This window comes from Monodelphis domestica, chromosome 3 (genome assembly GCF_027887165.1).
Source record: "Monodelphis domestica isolate mMonDom1 chromosome 3, mMonDom1.pri, whole genome shotgun sequence".
Classification (NCBI taxonomy): Eukaryota; Metazoa; Chordata; class Mammalia; order Didelphimorphia; family Didelphidae; genus Monodelphis; species Monodelphis domestica.
Window position 1 is genome coordinate 344,488,897 of NC_077229.1, and position 20,578 is coordinate 344,509,474.

At 37.4% G+C, this 20,578-nt stretch overlaps 1 protein-coding gene across 3 annotated transcripts; it reads right to left on the reverse strand.

Annotated features, from left to right (window-relative positions):
• Positions 1-1,257: 1,257 nt before the first annotated feature.
• On the reverse strand, positions 1,258-16,712 carry LOC100619446 (serpin B4-like). 3 transcript variants are annotated; one of them, XM_056824230.1, is made up of 8 exons: positions 16,626-16,712; positions 14,231-14,412; positions 13,629-13,688; positions 11,352-11,486; positions 10,195-10,312; positions 7,766-7,908; positions 3,431-3,586; positions 1,258-3,130 (listed from the first exon to the last, which is right to left on the reverse strand). In XM_056824230.1, the coding sequence occupies exons 2-8, from the start codon at positions 14,393-14,395 to the stop codon at positions 2,726-2,728; spliced, it is 1,182 nt and encodes a 393-aa protein (XP_056680208.1). In that variant the 5' UTR covers positions 14,396-14,412; positions 16,626-16,712; the 3' UTR covers positions 1,258-2,725. The 3 variants fall into 3 exon arrangements, with proteins under 3 accessions (XP_056680208.1, XP_003340648.2, XP_007486930.1); XM_003340600.4 differs by lacking the exon at positions 16,626-16,712 and adding an exon at positions 14,655-15,640; XM_007486868.2 differs by lacking the exon at positions 16,626-16,712 and having other exon boundaries at positions 11,352-11,541; positions 14,231-14,279.
• Between the last annotated feature and the right edge of the window lie 3,866 nt (positions 16,713-20,578).

Genomic DNA, 20,578 nt, shown 5'->3' on the forward strand with positions numbered 1-20,578 from the left:
TTTGAACTGATACTTAGTATTGATGCAAAGAGACAAGTTAAGGGTTTCAAAAAGAAAATAGTAATAATGTAACATAATGGATAGAATATTTTACTTGCAGTCAAGATGACCTGCATTCAATAAGCATTTATTTAGCACTTACTATGTATCAGGAACTATATTAAGTGCTAGGGATACAAAGAGAAAAAACAAAACAAAACAATGTCCATCCTCAAAGAGTTCCCATTCTGTCAGAGCCCTAGGGGGGAGAAGAATCCCAAAGGCTCAGACCAGAGGCCAAGGGTCCCTTAGGTAGGAGAGAAATAAAGACAAGAGAAAAGAGAGCTTTTAAGGGTCAGAAGGGCTGTTGAGCTGGTGACTACTTAGAGCGAAGTTTATTGATTAGGGGCAGGGTTTATAAAAGAAAAAAAACAAGGAATGAGGCAGGGGGGAAGTGTGAGTACATGTGGGGTTCAGCAAGTTTATGGTTAAATGAGTAAAAAACATATTCTTCTCAAGACTTTTTCTGGCCATCTGTGCCTAGTTCCTAAGATAGTTTGTCTACTAGGGGAGGTGATTACATGCCACCTTTGTCCTTAGACCTAGAATATTATTGACAACGTTTGGACCTTTGCCTAATTTCTTAGGCCCCAAACTTGGTTTGTCTCTGTCAACATTCTAACAGAAGTGACAAGATGCAAACAGCTATATTTGCATAAACAACATCAATGATATACTGGGGTTATTCGGTTGTTTTTCAGCAATGTTCAACTCTTTATGACCTCATTTGGAGCTTTCTTAGCAAAGAAACTTAAATTGTTTGCTATTTCCTTCTTCGGTACATTTTACAGATGAGGAAACTGAAGCAAATATGGTTAAGTGATTTGCTCAGGGTCACACAACTAATATATATCTGAGGCTGGATTTTAGGGAAATGACTCTTCTTCACTCCAGGCCCCTACTGAGATATTCAGGTATATAATGGGAGATGATTTCAAAGGAACTAGGTTTCTGACAGAAGACAGAATTTAAGCTGTGCCTTGAAGGAAACTAGGGAAACTGAGAGAAAGGGAAAGAACATTCCAGGCTTGGAAACAAACTAGTGAAAAGGCACTGAATTTGATGATGGAGTACAGCGGAGCAGCAAGGAAGCCAGTGTCCTTGGATAGCAGGGAATGTAAAAGGAAGTAAAATGTAAACTCTAGGAAAATGGGTTTAGGAAGCTGTAAAATACTTGATATTTGGTCCAATACAAAGAAATGCCGAGCACACAAGGCAGTAAAGCAACCAGTTTTATTGAGGGTGCATATTAACAATAAAGACAAGAAGGGAAAATGGCAGAAACACATTGGGTCCACTGATTCAGGCTCTGGTTGGAATTGAATCCCCAAACCAGTAATCTGGTAAATTTCTATTGGTTTCTTATCTGCATTGAGCAATACCAAACACTGGAGTCAGAGAGTACTAGTAGTGCTGGTTCATTCAAGTTGGCGGATGGGAGGAGAAGATTCCTAAGGAACTGGAAGATATCTAAACTAGAAAAGAGGTTTTCAACCATTACTACTGGTCTTGCTGACAAATGAATTCAGGAAATTTGAGCTTTCCCAGAGCTTCAATTTAATGGGGGTAAGGATAACACTAAAATCCTTGTAAGAGTCAACCAGGATTTTTTCCATCTAATCCTGTAGTAAAAGGGAGTCACTGGAGTTTATTTAGTAGGGAGGGGGAGATGTGATATGAACAATCCTATACTTTAAAAGCATCATGTTGGCACCTAAGTATGGGATGGACAGAACTAAGGAGAAACTTGAGGCAGAGAAACCAACCTAAAGCCTAATGCAATTGTCTAAGTGTGGAGTAATGAGGGTCTATATCAGGGTGTCAGTAGTGGCAGGGGAGAGAAGGAGCTGAAGACAAGACACAGAACTTGGCAATAGATTAGATATGGGAAGTGAATGAGAGTGAGGAGTAGAGAATGGCACTATGGTCATGGACTAGGTAACTAGGAGAGTAGTGCTGTCTTCAAAAATAATAACAAAGTTTAGAAAAATGAAAGGAAAAATACTAAACTCTTAGATTTCAACCATATTCCATCAATTGTGAAATAGATAGACAAGTTGTAATGATGGAATACTATTATTGTATAATAAATGACTAGCAGAATGGTTTCAGAAAAACCTGGAAAGATAAGCATGAACTGATACAAAGTGAAGTTATCAGAACCAAGAGAACAGTGTACCCAATAATAGCAATATTTTAAAAAATAAGCATCTGTAAGGGACTTAGGAACTTGGATCGACACAAAGATCCACTATAGTTTCAAAGAACTCATGATGAAAAATGCTATCCACCTCCACATAGAAAATGGATAAATTCAGAAGACAGATTGAAGCTTATTTTTCCTCTTTATTTTTCTTGTATTTCTTTTTTCTGAAAAATGCCTGATGTGGTGATCTGTTCTGCATGATTTGGTATGTATAATGAATATAGTATTTCTTGCCTTCTCAATGGGGGGAAGAAAGGAGTTGTAGGAAGGGAGGATTTAAAATTGATAATAAGAATAAAATTTAAAAGAAAATAAACATCCCTGTTCTCAATTGGCATGAGCCAATTCAATTCAACAAAAACCTATTTGTTAAGTGTCTTATATATGACAGGCATTGTGCTGGATGTTGGGGATACAAAGACAAAAGTGAAACTATCCTGCCCTCAAGGAGCTTACATTTTATCAATTGCTAAATGTTATTTACCAAGGAGCAGCAACTCTGCCATAGAAGAGAATACTATTGGTTCTGTTGTGTCGAATGACAAAAAGAAATGGGTGGTCACAATTGAATATTTCCCTTCTAGAAGAATTATATCCAACCACAACACCAGTAGCAGCTGCTGCTTCTGTGCCCTCTTCATTCACCTCCACAAAGGACTTGTGCATGACTTTAGACACAGCCAAGCCCTTGTGGGTTGTCATTCCTGAAAAGTTAGCACTTTCTTCATCAAATATATCTGTCATTCCCATGGCTTCCATTGTGGACCTCAGAGAATAAGTCTCCTCTACTCTAAACCGTGGAAAACGCAAATGAACTTCTTTACAGGCCATATTCTCAGGATTCATCAACTCCAATAATTTCTCAAAGGTGAGATCTTGTTCCAACTACAAAGGGAAAAAGGACAAATGACATAAGTGAGGCTTTAAACCATTAGAATTGTGAATGGTGTCAAGAGTGAAGAAAACTGGTTTTCATTCATATTGTTCATAAAAAAAAAACTGAGATATAGGTTGACGATGTATTTTATGCTTTATTCTTTCACATCCTTTACTATAATCAACAATACAGACAGTGATTAATTGGGTCTATTTGTGGTTTCATAAACTTAAAAGCAAATCCCCAAGAAAATGTTTGAATATACTCAAAATATACTCAAAAAAAGTAAAGGATCTCCATTTCCTTACCTTCTCTAAACCATCGTTATCAGTAGGCAACAACACAAACATACTTAGATGTTTGTTTGTATATGGTAGTTCAAGAATCTTCCCCTGAGTTTCCTCTATGTTTCCAATATTGAAGAAGCCTGACTGTTTCATCATCTGCACAGGCCTGCTTATGTCCTACAATAAATGCAAACAACACATAATTACCCAACAAGTACTTTATTTCCCTCAGAATTTAGCTTTTAAAAAATTCAGTAGTATCAAAATATTAGTATATTTTTCACAAAATAAACTAACAACCCCAGTAAACTGTTTAGCTTTGACCACGGCTGCAGTAGAATTAACTAACTGATCATTTTAGAATCAACTTTAGAATACAGGTCACCTTAACAGCAGATTTATCCAGAGTGGATCAGTTTAACAAATAAGTAGTACCTGGGAAGTACTTTTTAATCCACTGTTTTCAGGTATAGAAGCCAAGAGATATACAGTTCTATGTTAAAAAGTCTTGAAAATATATATTAAATGCAACAATTAGAGTAATAAAATGCATTTAGACCCTCAAAAAAGTGGTAGATTGTTATCTCTGCCTTCCCACAAATGGAATCCCTATAAATAGTATAGACAAAATAGCTATAGGTCATATTTAAGATGATAAATTGCAGCAGATTCATTCAAAATTATCCATTATTTTAATCTTTAAATAACTCTTAATATCCTTTCATGACTAAAATGTTCTCATAGAATACAAAACAAGAATTTTTTTCATCTTATCAAAGTGTTCATAAACTGATATTAATAGAAAAAATTAACATATCTTGAAATAACAATTCGATTCTGCTAACATACCAACTATTTTTCATTTCTAACATTGTTGACATGTATCAAGAGGAATGATGTTAACAGGAGGTGATGTTGTTTTTTCATTTAATGGATAGTGGTTAAATTATTTCAAAGAACAGGTGATTATCTCAGTTATGGAGCCAGAGCACTTACCCTTCCTTCCCTTTCCCCTTTCCAGCTCTCCTTTATGTATTGTTTTGTCCCATTAGAATATAAACTCCTTGAAGTTAGGACATATATATATGTGTATATATACACATACATACATACACATATATTTTATATACACACACACATAGAAATCTATACAGAGGCAATCCACAACTTTCCAGGGGTAGCATTCTAAGAAAATGGCAGTCATAAACACAAGTGACGACATATTGAGGCTATGGGAAATAGGAGCTTAAGTTCTTATGCCCACTAAAAACTATAATATTTCTTTATATATTGCTGAAAATACACTTTCTGCATAAAATTCTGTATGAAAAAACATCAATTCTTAAAAGTATACACTTTTCGTAACCCAGTAACCATGAAAGCAATGCACAAAATAAAATTGGTAACATGCAAAACATTTTTTCTTTCTAGTAATTACCTAGAATTCGGTGATTTTTTGTGCTAACTTTTTTCATTTTAAAAAATTTGATTTCAGACAATGTTCACTTTTCATAATATATGAAATCTATAGTATCATAAATGCTATATAGCAAATAAAATTCTTAAAATTAAAACATATCTCACCTCATTCATGCCCCGACTCTCTGTGAACTCCTCCTTACATGCTGCCTTGCCATTCTGGAGAAGCATCTACACTGAGACCTTTCTCTCCTTATTGGTGAATCTCTTTCTGGGACCACAATTTTAGAAAGGACCCTTCTTTCCTCTCTCCCTTCCCAGCTTTTCTTTTTGTTTTCTTTTTCCATTAGAATGTAAACTCCTTGAGATTAGGACTATTATTTTTGCTTATATTTGCAACACTAGTACTTGTACAATGCCTAACTCACTGTATGTTCTTAATGAATGTGTTATCAATCTGTCTCTCTCAAACTACCTTTATTCAACTACCATGTATTTTTCATTTATTCATTTTATATTTATGCTATATATATATATATATATATATGTATATTTACACATTTACACTCCTCCCTTAGAATATAAGCTATTTGGGAATAGGAATTCTTTCATTCTTTATATTTGTATCCCCAGTACATAGCACAGTTCCTGGCACATGACAGGTACTCAATAAATGCTCATTTATTAATTAATGATAAAATGAAGGCAATAACAGAGTATGGCATCATCCTGGTTCTCCTTGAATCACACCATGTACTTTACCTACTCAAGGTTTTATCTACTTGCTCTCTAGAACAGCACATGATTATTTCCAGCTCCTGCTCTCTAATTTACCAAACTCCAGTTGTTCTTAGCCAGAAAAATAATTCAGTGTGACTAATTTCTGATATCCAGTGGTCTCAAGATTTTGACATTTTCCTTTTCTTTACCAGTACATATGCAAAATAAAAATGGTAAAAAAAAAAAGTATTCTTTAGGGCACTAGACTCCTAGAATACTCAACTCAACTAACACAGGCAAAAGTCATCAAAGAGATAATTTGCCTTGAAAGAGCCAAACTAATTGCCTTCAACTGCAAAGGGAAAGCCAGGAAGCCTGCAGCAGGCTTCAAGAACAGGGAAGAGATTAATACTCTCCTCTTGCTAGAAACTAGCACTGACCTGAAGCTTCTGGAGTTCTTCAACAGGGTAAGATAAAAGGGGTTACCTAGGTGACTCAGTGGACTGAGAGTCAGGCCCAGAGACAGGAGGTCCTGGGTTGGTTCCAAGTATCCATAGTATTGATTCCAAGATGGAAGATAAGAGTTGTTTTTTTTTTAAATAGGGTTGGATAAAGCCAATAGGAAGATAAACAAAGGGAGAGTCTCCCCAGCTTAGTGGGAAAAGGACTACATAAGGAGTTAGACTGGGTTTTTTGGTAAGGCTTTATCACTAATTATTTGAGTGAATGTGAGTCATTTGCTTAACTTCTCTGAATCTCCTTTTCCTCACTGTAAAAATAAAGGGATTAGAATCAATGATCTCTAAGATCCCTAGCTCTATATGAATCACTAACAATCAGTTAATCCATATTTGTTGTCCATTATGTGCCAGGTACTGTGCTAAGTACTAGAATCAGTCAGAAATTTCAGATCTCAGGTTAAACATTTATTAAAACCTACTATGTAATATATCCTGATTCAGGTCACATCCAGGGTTTTATGTTTAATCTTGAATATTATGTTGTAAAAATAACTGATTATCTAGAAAGCATAGACCAAGGTAAGCAGAATGAAGAGGTAAATTAAATCCAAGTTATGAAGAAGTATCTGGAGAAGCTTTAGCTTGTCGTGGGTTTTCCCTTTTGGTATAGATTTAGACCCAATGGTCAATGGACTAAACAGCCTTCTAAAATTCTATGGTTCTGTGTCATAGAATTTGTTATAAGATCATGGAATCATAGGTCCTCATATACTTCTGAAGGTATCTATTTCTAACTCTCTACTTTTACACCTGAGAAAACTAAGAACAAAGCAGGATACATGACTGAGAACAAGGCAAGAACAAGGCAACAGAAATGAGATTTAAACCAAGAGCCAGTTTTCTTTCCACTGTATCAAGAATCTTATCCATCACTCTCATCAGAGATGTTTTGTCAGGCTTAGTGAATATGGTCCTTTCCAACTCTGATAACCTATGGCTGTGTGTCCAAGGTGCCAGGAATATAAATCTGAAAGAAATTTGACTCTCTCCAGGTTGAGTACACCTGCTTCCTCAAGTAGGAAATAGCAATATCATTTGTGTTTGCATGGAATTTTAAAAAATACAGCCTTTATCTTGACATTATCCTTTCCATGTAAGATTTCTATTGATCATATCTTGGCCTTTGCCCTTGCCTAAGATATTCTCTTTCATTTGAAAGTCTCCTTCTCTTTAGCATGCACCCATATTCTTCCACCACCTCCAAGATTCCCCAAACACATGATCTCTCCCTACTGTAAACCACAGTATTTTTATCTGTATCCATCATTCAGTAATTAATTGTTCTGCCTTGAAAAACTGCTTCCAAATATTTTACCTATTGGTATCTTTTTTACCCAACTAACTTGTAAACTCCTTAAGGGCAATAGCTATCTATTATGCTTCTTTGTATGTCATACAGCAATTCTTTCTATACCATCTCACATGCTAATACTTGTTGGTTTGTTCCTTGGTTAACTGCCTTTGTGAATGGACATAGTATTACATTAGAAAATATCTTTTTTCCTAATGTAGTGATATAAAATGACTTTTTCTAACTTTCTGCAGCAAAAGCAACAAATATCATTGGAAGTTGAACCTCATTGCTGTGTTGGTTGGATTTTCTGGTCTGAATTTTTCTTTTTTTTTTATTCTTTGTTAAGAGGATATGAAGAAAAAGAAAGAAAGGAAAAAACAATCAGAAGATTTTTGTCAATACCTTATTTGTCCTAAAATTTCTTTCTTGAGTATTTTCTGGCTTAAATTTCATGGCCCACTTTCCTTTGAAATAAATGGCATTTGCCAGTGCCAAGACAGTAGCTGGATTGATACTTCCTGATGAAAATAGATTCTTGATTTTTCCTCAGAAATAAAGAGATAAAAGAATAAACGTCACATTTTATATTAATTTTTTTTCATTAATAAAACCTGAGCCAGGTTGTTTACCCACAAAGAGTGCAGCTTGGTATATCAGCAAAAACCATTGTCATGACTAGCAAATTCTCCCCATGGAGTGAAAGTAGAGTAGAGACAAAATCAGAGAAAAGATTTTTCCACGTCTTGAAATCACTCCATTTCCAAAGCCAGCTCTTGGAAGGGAATCACAATGCAGCAGTATCTTCTACTCATGCCCACCCCCACCCCAAGAGTACCAAAGGCCTCCCCTATTCAATTCAATCCTACCAATGCGTCTTTGATGTCTTCTATAAGCAAAGTTCTGCATTAAGTGCATTTAGATTGAGAGGTTCTTTGTCCTCATGGAGATCAACCCACATAGAGCAATTTTCAATGGTGGCACCATCCCCTACCAAAATGTTTGGCTAACCATTCCAGAGGACAATCTGACTGTGTAAGAGCTAATACTGTATTTCAAAGATTCTTTCCTCAAGGGGAAGTTAAGTAGCTCAGTGGATAGACAGCTGGACCTGGAGTCAAGAGGTCCTGGGTTCAAATGTGGCCCCAGACACTTCCTAGCTATGTGACCTTTGGGCAAGTCATTTAACTCCAGTTGCCTAGCCCTTACTGCTCTTTGGGGTCAGCCAAGTAAGTTAGGGTCAGACCTAGAGACAAGAAGTCCTGAGTTTATATCTGGCCTCAGACACTTCCTGGCTGTGTGACCCTGGACAAGTCACTTAGCCCCCATTACCTAGCCCTTACTGCTTTTCTGCCTTAGAGTCATTCCAAACTGATTCTAAGACGGAAGGGTAAGGATTTTTTAAAAAGAAGTTGTTGGGTTATTTTTGCTGGTTCAGGAAAATTTAAGTTTATTCATAGGTTTGGTTATTTTATAGAATTTGCTGCATCTAGTCAAAGATTATTTGAATTGTGTATTTCCAGACTACTTTCCTGAAACTAACTTCTTAGAGCTATTTTTCCCCTACACTGCCCCCTCCACCCCCAGGCTCTAAGCTTCTCTTTGGAAATAGAAAGAGCATCTTTCCATTGCTAGAGACCTCTGTTAGTCAAGTAGCAATGCCAGTAAATGAACACTGATCATCTATGTGGTGGGAGGAAAGTATCAGTAACTTCTACCAGTTCTTCTATCTTTCCCCTTGAAGAATAGCTGCCATCCTTCATTGAAAAGCATGGAATGTCCAAGAGAAAAAACAGCGGAGGGACAGAGGCAGCGAGCTTTGAAATCACAAGGAGTGGGGGGGGGGGGGGTCCGCAATATTTAAGAGTGATCATGAGTGAAGTGCTCCTGAGAAATGTGAAAAAAGTTTGACAAGTTATTGGCCAATTTTTCCTCTCAACCACAGTCTTGTCGAGAGCTTTGGCTAGAACTTAGTGAAGGGGTTCAGATATGACGAGTCATGGGAATGATAAGGATGTATTCAAAAGCTGATGCCAATGAGCAAGGAGTTCATGGGTCAGACTATATTTTTAATATTAACATGATTGATTTACACTGAATCCTTCTATCATGGCAATTAGATGGGGTAAAAATATTGGGCTAAGATATTAAACCTCTATTGACATTTGAGGAATGTCAAATAGCTGCACCTGCAGAGTGAAAGGCAGCAGACAAGGAAGAATAGTTCTTGGGAATCTCAAGGAGCTTAACTTTACCATCTTAATAGGTTAATATTGGTTCCAGGAGGAAGTTTAACAAAGGGGTGAGCCTCCTCCTTGCCACCTGCCTCAACACCTGTTTTACTACCTGTTCCATTATTTTTGTAATTAGACTTGTAAGCTGATGTAAAACACTTTTTGGTGTCTCCTTTGTGTTATCTGAGAACTCATTTGAAATATTAATATTTTAAATAAACCTTCTGGGTCAAGGGTCAGAGTCAGCTTGGCTTTCTGACTGACTTCACACACTCTATCTGTCTCTGTTAGTCTTATTTTTCCTATGTGTCTCCTATCTTTACCTTACCCTTCCCACCTATCTTTTTTCCAGTCTTTGGCTTCCCTTCTGAGTCATTAAAACCCACACAGATCTTTGTAGGGGCTGGACCTCTGCACATAGAAGTTGTTTTAGTTAACACTCTCATTTAGTGATTTACCTAGATTATTAGCAGTTATCTAATTGGTAGAATTAGGACAGAACCCAGTCTTCCTGGCAATTCCTAGCTCACTGCTTTTTCCACTTGACCACTGTGTCTGATTTAGTGCCCATCTAAATATTAGTTCTTACTCCTTACTTACCATTTGTTTGATTCTCAACCCATGAATTAATTTTCTCTCGACTCTCTTCTGAAGCATGTAAAAAGTCCATCGTTTCCAGCCCTGCTTGGTAAATATCCTTTACACCATCTAGGTATGACTTTGAAACAAGAAATATGAATACATACATCCAGAGATTGGCCAAGGACAGAGAAAAGAGAATACAAATCACTAATGCCATGGGGGAAAGTGACTTATCTTAAACACTAAAAAATTCAAAATCGAGAAATTGTTCTCTTCATCACTATACTAGTCAACCATTCTACAACATGGCCCCAGCGGTTATAGACTTAAAGCTAGAAGAAACATATAGTTTAGCCTAACTCCATCATTTTTGCAGATGAGCAAACATCTATAAAAAGAAGTCAAATCTGCCTCAGAGACAGGATTCAAAGCCCAGCCCTTTGAATTCAAATCCAGCACCCCTTACGTGACTGCGCACTGCCTCTGTGTTAATTTGTTCAATGCTAATTTGTCATGTGTTTCTACAGTTAGTCATAAGGAAAACAATCATCAGTCTATTTGGCAAATTCAAATGAAAACAGAACTGAAAGCATTTTAATACCCCATGCAATGTTTACGAATACCTTTTTCAATGATAAAAGCTGTGGTTATAGTTAATTGCCCTATTGACAGATGAATGAAATGATATCATTTAGATAAATAATTACAAAAAGCATGTGATGGCACCTCATAAATAACTCCTACAGTAGGACAAGTAAAAATACTGTGTATTGGTCCTAAGGCAGAAGAGTGGTAAGGGTAGGCAATGGGGGTGAAGTGACTTGCCCAGAGTCATACAGTTAGGAAGTGTCTGAGGTCAAATTTGAACCTAGGACCTCCCACCTGTAGGCTTAACTCTCAATCCACTGTGCTACCCAGATACTCCCCAAAACTGAATTTCTGAATCTGAAAAACCTAAGGGCTCTGAACTCTGAATACACAGTGAACTTCAAAAGGTGAAACATTCTGAAAACCAGTAGGAAAATGCCAGACATCTGCCATGTCTCTTCACCCACTACCTCTTGTGACCTCTCACAACTGGAAGTTATTTAGGTAAGAGAAAATGATGTGTTTGAGAGTATCATTGTATTGAGCATCACAGTTTAAATGATCAGTGATCAAGCCAGAGCACTTACCTGCAGGAACTCAAATGTCTGGCTTCCATATAGTCTGTTAGCAATGACTAGTGAATAGTCATCATTGGGTTTGTTGATTTCTTCCAAGAGGGAACGGAACTGGGAGTGGACCTCTCCAGGTGTGCCGCAGGCGGCCTTCAGATAGAGAAGATTCATAAGCTGATTCTAGCCCAGGAAAACCCAGAGATGACTGAAAGGAAGGCAAGGGGAATATACATGATACTAAAGATTGATAGTTATAAAAAATTGGGCAAGTATAGTAGAAAGGAAAATCTTGGACCCCCTTCTCATTAGCTAGCAGTATGCCTTATTATTTAACATTTCTGTAAAATGAGCAGGGATAAGCTAATTGATCTTAAGGTTCCTTAGGATGCTGAGGACTCTCCAGTTTTCAATGGTTCTATAGATCGACAGAAGTCATTAATTAGAAGTCATCTAATCAAACCTCATGTTGCAGATGAGAAAAGAAAGACAATGAGGTTAAATGACCTGCCCAGTGTTACACATATGGACAAGTCAAAGGCATAATCTGAGCCCTAACTTCTTACCGAGACATTGACCTTTCCACTGATACAGGCAGAACTGGTGATTCTCACTTTTGTCTTGGGCAGCTTGGTGGGATTGAATCCTGCCTCAAACACTTACTAGTTAACAAAGGAAATGTTGGAAAATTATTTCTCATCTATAAAATCAGAATGATAATAGCACCTACTTTACAGGTTGCCATGAGAATCAAATGAGATAATAATTATTGTGTTATTGGCAATTAAGATGAGCAAAACAATCCACATTTAAAATAAATTCTGTTTGCACCCATCTAGGATAGCTCCATCATATATTTGACAAATGAGGAAACACTGATATGGAGAAATTAAGGGACATGCCTGAGGTCACTCAGCTGAAAAGTGTATGATAAAGGCACACAAGGGGTAGGATTCAATCTGTTCTCAGTGTCCTTTCCAAGATGGAAAGTTTAGATTCTCTAATCCATTGTTTTTCAGTCATGTTTGACTTTTTATGACCCCCATTTGGGATTTTCTTGGCAAAGGGATACTGAAGTGGTTTGCCATTTTCTTTTCCAGACCATTTCACAGATGAGGAAACTGAGGCAAAGAGTTACATAACTTGCCCAAAAACACATAGCAAATATCTGAGGCCAGATTTGAACTCAGGAAGATGGGTCTTCCCAATTTTAGGTCCACTACTTTTTCCTCTTTTCTATCTAGGATCACTAGTTCTGACTTGGAAACTAACCATCCTTATCTATTTTATAGTCATCACCTGTTCTTGATTCCAATCTCTTGTCCCAACTCTTTCATAACTTCAATTCAGGACAAACCATGGAAGCCTTTCTCTATCTCTTGTTTCAAGTGTTTGTTATAAATGCCTTAAAGACTGATCCTTCTAGAAAGGCACAGAATGAAGTGCATTCAAATTTATTTAGCCAACACACAAGTCCTGACCTGCACAGAATTCAAGCCAAATTATTCTGTAAGAGATGAAAAGAGCTATACACATTCCTTTGTCTCATGTAATGAAGAAGTCTGGTTTTAAAGGTATACCCTTGATCTCTGATGATACCACATCTATTTTAGACTTAATTTTTCCATTTTCAGCATGAATTTAACAAATGTCAGCAAGCATGAATATTTCAACATATAGAAAGCAGAAAAAAAGAGAACAAAATATGAATCAGTGAACCCCTATTGCAAACAGATAGATCTCGTTACGGGTATATTAACATGGCAGTGCCAACTCTATAATACCCTTGTTTCCTCTTTTTCTGAGCCTCCTTCCACTCTCTTCTGTATATTTTAACACATTATGGATACTTTTTTTTACATTGCCATTAACATTCTCTATTAACTCCTCTCCACCAATATTAAAACTCCCTTTTAATAAATAAATAAAGTAGTATATCTTTTCATTTCCTCCACGCCCAGAGCCTGTTGAAACATCTTTCACATTCCAAATGTAGGAGAACCAGCTTTGGGCTTGGAGTGAATACCAGAGAAAGAGAGCTTCTTGCCCAAACATTAGAATCAAGAACTTCTTCCATGAACATTAGAGAAAGAAAGTATGTTTTCTTTTGAGTTAGCAGAAAGATTTCAGATCATTTCTTTTATCTGATACTACCCTGTATCTCTCTTTGGAAAAATAAATATATTGAAAGAACTAGTTTTTCTGATATTTCCATTTGTGTAATGGAGACCCCAGAGTTTGGAGCATGTGTTGGTCACAGGTGGGCCACCCAATCCTTATTGTCATGTAGCTCACCTTTGCTGTTGAACCAGAACTTGGCTTGCCACCTTCTGTAACTTCATCTAAGTGAAGTGCCTGAAATATAGGGGTCAGAAAGAGAAGAAATATATCCATCTCTCAAATATACATATGAAAAAAAATAATAACTGGATCATAGATATATAGCTGGAAGGGACCATAAATATCAAGCCCAGCTCTCAGACTCACAGAGATGAAATAACTTACCCAATGGTCACACTGAGAGTAAAAGGTAAAGCTGGGATTTTAAATCCAGTACTGTGCCTACATCCATGATTTATTTTGAGTCTGGCTTTCCTCTGATTTGGTATATGCTAAGAAAATGCCAACAGATCCTAACTGTAATCTAAGTCAAGAGCAATTTGGAATATATATCCACTGTATGATTGAGATAAATCTTAAACAAATCTGACATGAAAGTCTCTACTGTATCTCAGAATATATGATGCAAAAAATACTCTGAATAAGAACTTATAAAATTTCATGAGTCTGTATTTGGAACAGCTTTAAAACAGAAACAAAAACAAAACCCTTTTTCTATAACAGTTACAAAAAGCTCCATTTGAAGAAATGAAACCAAACAGTTTGCATTTATTTACCTTCTGTATCTGAAATGCAGTTTTCTCTCTGGCTCCAAATAAGACCATAGCCATTACTGTTGAAATGCTCAGAGGGGAAATAATCAGATTATCTTCTGTATTTTGCTTCAATTCTCTGAAAAGTCTAAAGCCAAATTTGGAGTTTGCTTCACTGAGAGAAGTCATTGTCAAGCTGCTGAGGCCTAAGAAAACAAGAAACTTCAATCAATCAGACCAAGTGCTGAGCTAGACACTAGATTTAAAAATACCAAAGAAATAAAAGATAGGAGAGGGAAGAAGAGAGAAGAGGAGGGGGGGGAGAGAAAAGAGGAGAGTAGGGGAGGGGAGAGGAAAGAGAAGAGAGAAGAGGAGTGAAGAGAAGGGAAGGGGAGAAAAGAGAAGGGGAGGGGAGAGGAGGAAAGATAAAAGAAGGGGGGGAAAATACCTGTCCTCAATGATTTTGCCATAGGTAATAAAGTCCTAGACTTGAAGTCAGGACAACCTTGAATTCCACCTCTGATACTTGCTAGTTTTGTGACAGTGGATGTCACTGTACTTGTCTAAGCTTCAAGTTGTTCATCTTTAAACCGAGGAAGATAGTCCCTAACCAGAGGGCTATTATTATGGTCAATGAGCACTTCATGTATTCTGCCTCAGTCTGGAGGCAGGGGCTGCTCTGGTGGAGGGATTGAGATCACAGTCACCTCTCACACTGATGAGCAGTGTGACCAAATCGTGAACCTGGAAATCTCGGAGATGAGGAGCAGCTTCTCACAAGATCCTCACTGAGCCCTCTTTTTCAGTCTTCAATCATGTAAAGCTCTCCAGGGGAACCCTCTCCTTGAATACTTCTCTTGAGGTCCCTTGCTTGTAAAACCCTTTAAGCTTTGAACCTTTTATAAATTAATGGAAGCACAACAAAAATAATCCCTAATCCCACCACTGGCTGACTTTCATAAATAACTTCTAAATCCCTAAAACATAAAGGGAAAGAGTGGGAAGCACTTTGCAAACCTTCAAACATTCTATAAATGTCAACTATTATTATTTTATCTAAACAGACAATCACAGCTCACATGACTAGCACTTCAGAGACTGTTTCACAACTACTCTATGAAGCAAGAGAGTGTGAAGATCATAGATTTAAAGCTGGAAGGGGCCTTAGAAGCATCTAGTACAATCCCCTTATTTTACAGATGAGCGGATTAAAGCCCGGAGATGGTCAGTGAATTGGGAACAGGTGGCTGAGCCAGGACTCAGTTCAGAGCAGTTAAGTAAATTGCTAATAGTTACAGAACTGATAAGCATCAGGATTCAATCTCAGGTGGTCTCCCCATCACATTGGAGGGGATCTGAGCTGACTACTCATTGGCTTCGTTTTACAAAGTGGTAGTTTTCCTCTAGAAGCTCTGAGTCTACAAGAATGCAACCATACAGGAACCTCAGAAGCACATTTAGATATTATCAAGGACAAACAGCAGGTGAAGGAAAAGGAAATGTTCTCATGTAAGAGCAATGAAAAGGCATTTCTTCTAAAAATTTGTATGATTTATATTGCTTGCTAACATGACGGAGGCATAGATTAAGCAAAAACTGACAAGATAAAATTACTTAAAGTCCTAGATTTGAGAGAGATCTTAGCAATAATATAGTTCAATCCTCCCTTATCATAAAGAAGAAAACTGATTCACAGAGATTAAAGGACTTTCTGAAGGTAATTCAGCTTGGCGAGTAACAGAGATGAAGGAAAACTGAGCTCCTTTGATTCCCAGTCCAGGGCTCATTCCACCACACCACACTAGCAGCAACTGGTTCCATTATCTTTATTTTCTCAGAACCCAACACAGTGCCTGGCTCATGATAGGCCATTAATAATGCCTACTGATTAATGAATAGCATCTATTTCAGGGAAAATAAATTCCTAAATCAAAATTAATGGGAATAGCTAGGTGGCTCAGTGGATAGAGCACCAGCCTAAAGATCAGATGTCCTGGGTTCAAACCTGACCTCAGATATTTCCTAGCTGTGTGACTCTGGCAAGTCACTTACTCCAACTGACTAGCCCTTACCTTGCCTTAGAGCCAATATATAGTATTGATGCTAAAACAGAAGGTATAGGTTTTTAATAAAATAAATCAAAATTGGTTCAGACAACAGAGTTAAAATACACTTTATATAACTTCATCTTAACTGCTGCTTTTAATTTACAGTATATAATAGGCCCCTTGACTGTAACTTTTGCTTCTGTTTTGTTGTTTTATTTTATTTTCTGAAAAGCTAATCAACCTTAAAATTTGACATTCTTCCCAAGAAACTTGTCTACGTTGTTTACTTTTGACAAAACTTCATGGCAAGAGAACACCCTGAGAAACTTGGGAATCATACAAGAATAGCTTAAAGGAAGAGATGCATTTACCTTTCTTATTTTCAGCTGTAAAGTTATCAGTCAGATGAGTTTGAAGCCTCTTTCTAAAGAGAAAAGAAGGCGAATATAAACCCCAGAGTCGCCCCACCCACTCTGCTGCTTGCCTGACCTGTGATTCAGCTCTGAGGATGTGTGTGTGTGTGTGTGTGTGTGTGTGTGTGTAAGTATAATTTTGCAACAAATATAAAGAGTACAGTAAGGGAAATAGCACCAGATTTGAAGCTGGAAGACCAAGATCAGAAATCTGGATCTGATAGTTACTGCTTGTGTCAAGTCACTTCACTTCTGTTGGCCTCAGTTTCCTCATCTGTATTATAAGTAGGAAGTGCATTCTAGATCTAAAATGGGTAATATTGTAAAGCAGGTAATTTTCTCCTAACATCTTTTCTGAAAATCAGAAATTTCCCTATAGGACTTACTTATTGTAGGTTAAAACTTGAATAATTTTAAATGTTTTTTGTTGTTGTTGTTGTTTCCCCCATGCACTTGCAGGAAAAAGAAAATGTTTGATTAAGAGGTACTTTACATTTACTTTATAAATAGAATTACAATAGGGTGTCTATAAAAAGAAAGTTTTCCTAATTTCTTAGAAATTTGAATTTCTTTGAAATTTGCTATTTACCACTTTTCAGGAACATACCTACTTCATGTAGTGAGGTGCACATTTCCTACTTTGAGTTAAGAAGAAAACAGATGCATCTTCTGGAAAGACTAATTAGCAGGATAATCCACAAGTATTTGCAAAGCTCCATAGAGTCCCATAATCCTTCTTCTAACATAGTGTGAAACACAGAATAGATACTCAGTACCTTCCAGCTGAAGGGCAGCTAAGTGGCACAGTGATTCAGGTGCCAGGCTTGAGTCAAGAAGATTTCTTTTCCTGAGTTCAAATCCAGTCTCAGAAACCAGTAGCTATGTGACCCTGGCTGACTCATTTAATCCTCTTTGCCTCTTTTTTTTCCTCTAAAAAATGAACTAGAGAAGAAAATGGCAAACTATTGTCGTATCTTTGCCAAGAAAGCCCTCAAATTGAGTCAGAAAGAGTTGGGCACAACTGGAATGACTCAACAACAACAAATATACTGACCAAATTGAAAGCTGCAACTTAAAATTTGCCATCCTAAAATGGTCCCATTTACAGATAGAAGATTTTGCCTAATGGTCATTTGACTTAACCACTTCAGCAATCAGTGATTTGATGGGCTACCTACCTTCTCCATTGCTGAAGACCAAAATCTCTCCAATTATGGCAGTCATTCTCTTCCCCACCCTGGTAGGGGAAAGTCTTTGCCCAGAAATCCAAACTTCTGCTGATGAGCTTCTCTTAACTTAGCTGGACAGGTCTTGAGATAGCACAGATGCAACACCTCTACTCAAAGTGAACTTTCCAAAGCATGGGCTTGGCTGGCAGAAACTTGGCAAACTTATTTGTAAAGCAGAGATGATAATAACAGCACTCAACTCCCTGATTTGTTTTTAGGATCAATCAAATAAGATATGTATTTTGAAATATATAAATATAAATGTATGTGTATACATATAGATAACATATGTAAAACATCTGCAAACTTTAAATCACTGTGTAAATGTTAACCAGTAAAGTTCTATAACCAGCTCCCACAAATTTTTATTCCAATGCATAGAGGTGAGCAGAAGTGAGCATGGGGCCATAGCACTGCTGGGCTTGTACCCCAAAGAGACAATAAGTAAAAAGACTTGTACAAGAATATTCATAGCTGTGCTCTTTGTGGTGGCAAAAAATTGGAAAATGAGGGGATGCCCTCCAATTGGGGAATGGCTGAACAAATTGTGGTATATGTTGGTGATGGAATACTATTGTGCTCAAAGGAATAATAAACTGGAGGAATTCCATGTGAACTGGAACAACCTCCAGGAAGAGATACAGAGTGAAAGGAGCAGAACCAGGAAAATATTGTACACAGAGACTGATACACTGTGGTACAATCGAACCTAATGGACTTCTCCATTAGTCTCAATGCAATGTCTCTGAACAACCTGCAGGGACCAAGGAGAAAAAAACACTACCCACAAGCAGAGGACAAACTGTGGGAGTAAAAACATGGAGTAAAAACAACAGCTTGACTACAGGGGTGGAGGGGATATGAACTAGGAGAGACTCTGAATGAACACCCTACTATGGAAACCAATAGCATGGAAATGGGCTCGTGTTGAGGAAGCATGTAATACCCAGAGAAATTGGGCATCGCCAATTGGGGGGAGGGGGGAAAAAAAGTGATCTTTGTTTCTAATGGAAAATGACCAAATAAAATAAATGCTTAAAAAAAAAATGTGAGCATGGGTTCTTAAAGGCTATGTCAGCAGAAGTAAGAAATTTAATTAGTAGCTTTTAATCACTTATAAGGATTAAGATGTAATAAAAATAGGAATAGTATTTTAAAAACTCTACAATGAGGAAATGCCTGTACACTTCCCCTTATCTTGCCACACATTCTGAAGGTTGTGACATGGGGAAACTGGGCCCCTACTCCAGAAATACTAAGTATTTCATGACTGAATCACTGAAGAAAAGGAAGGCAAAAAGGGGGAACACCCTGTCATAATCCCTATTACTGGAATCTGTTCCTGAATTCTATTTCATAAATCCTGTTCAGAACCCCTGTTCTAAACTTATGTTCAGAACTCTTGGCCCTATTCCTAACCTGTGTTAAGTCACTGTTTATGCTTAACCAAGGATCTAAGATTTCAAGGTCTCAGACCAAACTGGATATGTCTGTAGACCCTGGCTTTTGTAACTTGAAACTCTTAAAATAAGTCAATTTTGCCCAATTCTTTCTTTCTTTCTCTCTCTTTTCTTAACACAGAGCATTAACTGTGGTAGGTCCCACTAAATTGAAAAGGTTTTGAAAGTGGGCCCTGAGACAGTCTCCTTTCCAGGACCAGCCAAGAAAAGTAAGGAGAATCTCATTACTTGTAGACTGGTCGCCATGCAATAAATTCTTTGGCCATGGCAAACCGTGAAATAAAGAAAATATGAAATGATTCTCAGTTTTGTGTGACTCTCTTCGGCTTCCACAGTGATAGTGTCCAAATGGTAGAAAAGGAGATGGGGAACATTAAGTTAATACATGGTTTTTAAACTTCTTTAAACATTAAATTAATTGTTGCAATGCAATGTCCCAGGCACCCTCTCTTCTGACTCTCTCAGCTGATAACTTTGCTTCATTGAAAAACTGGAGATCATTTGCTCCTCCTCATACATCACTCATTCATTTCTCATCCTTCACCATCTCCTCCTCCATCCATATATCTCAGGAAGAGGTGGTCCTTCTCTTTTCCCAAGGCCAGCTCCTCTTTCTGTACTCTTTATCCCATTCCATCAAATCTTCTCTAGTAGATTGTTTCCTTTTATTATTCCCACTCTTGCCCTATCTCCTGGCTGCTTTCTTGCTCCATATAGGCATACTCATTTCTCCCCCATCCTTTAAAAAACCCTCACTTGGCCCAGTAATGGCTGGCAGCTATCATTCTACATCACTCTTCCCTTTCATAAGTAAATTCTTTAAGAAAATAGGTGCCTTCATTTCCTTTCCTCTGGCTCTCTTCTAAACTCTGTTCAGTCTGGCCTCCAACATCATCATTCAACATAAAAAACCTCTCTCTCCAAAATACCAGTTATCTCTTAATTGCCAAATCTAATGATCTTTTTTCAATCCTCATTTTTCTGGTCTTTTTGCAGCCTTTGACCCTTTCACCCTCTTCTCGATACTCTCTTCTCTCTTTAGGTTTTCATGGTACTTTTCTGATTCCCCTTTTACCTGTTTAACCACTCATCCAGTCTTCTTTGCTGGGTCATTATTCAGATCCTTTCTGCTTCTTATGGGTGTCTCCCAATGCTCTGCTCTGGACTCTTTTCTCACTATACTATTTTACACAGTGATCTCATAAGCTCCAGTGGATATAAT